Source organism: Myotis brandtii, unplaced genomic scaffold, assembly GCF_000412655.1.
Source record: "Myotis brandtii unplaced genomic scaffold, ASM41265v1 scaffold855, whole genome shotgun sequence".
Classification (NCBI taxonomy): domain Eukaryota; kingdom Metazoa; phylum Chordata; class Mammalia; order Chiroptera; family Vespertilionidae; genus Myotis; species Myotis brandtii.
In genome coordinates this window covers 383377-383615 of record NW_005371476.1, presented here as the reverse complement: position 1 = coordinate 383615, position 239 = coordinate 383377, and the positions used below count along the sequence as shown (strand labels likewise).

The following is a 239-nucleotide window of genomic DNA, read 5'->3' as shown; positions in this document are numbered from 1 at the left end:
TCCGCCGCTCGGCACTACGTCCTCGGGGTGCAAGGTAGGCCGGGCTGGTGGCTCCTGTCAGACCCATGGTTCTGCCCTGACTGCTCAGGCCTGCTCAGTGCCCCTCCCTCAGCTCCCTGTGCCAGCTCTGTCACCTCCTCAGGGCGGCCTCCAGGCTTCCCCATCCCCCCTACTTCCTGCCGGTCTCAAGCCACGTCTCCTTTCACCACCCCCCCGCTCCTTTATCCCTCCCACCCCCT

General features: G+C 66.9%; 1 protein-coding gene across 1 annotated transcript in view; it reads left to right on the top strand.

Moving 5' to 3' along the window:
- HMCN2 (hemicentin 2) overlaps window positions 1-239 on the top strand; it is a 139122-nt gene that overhangs the window by 58279 nt on the left and 80604 nt on the right. The window contains 1 exon segment of the mRNA XM_014532199.1: window positions 1-34. Coding sequence (XP_014387685.1) covers window positions 1-34 — 34 coding nt within the window.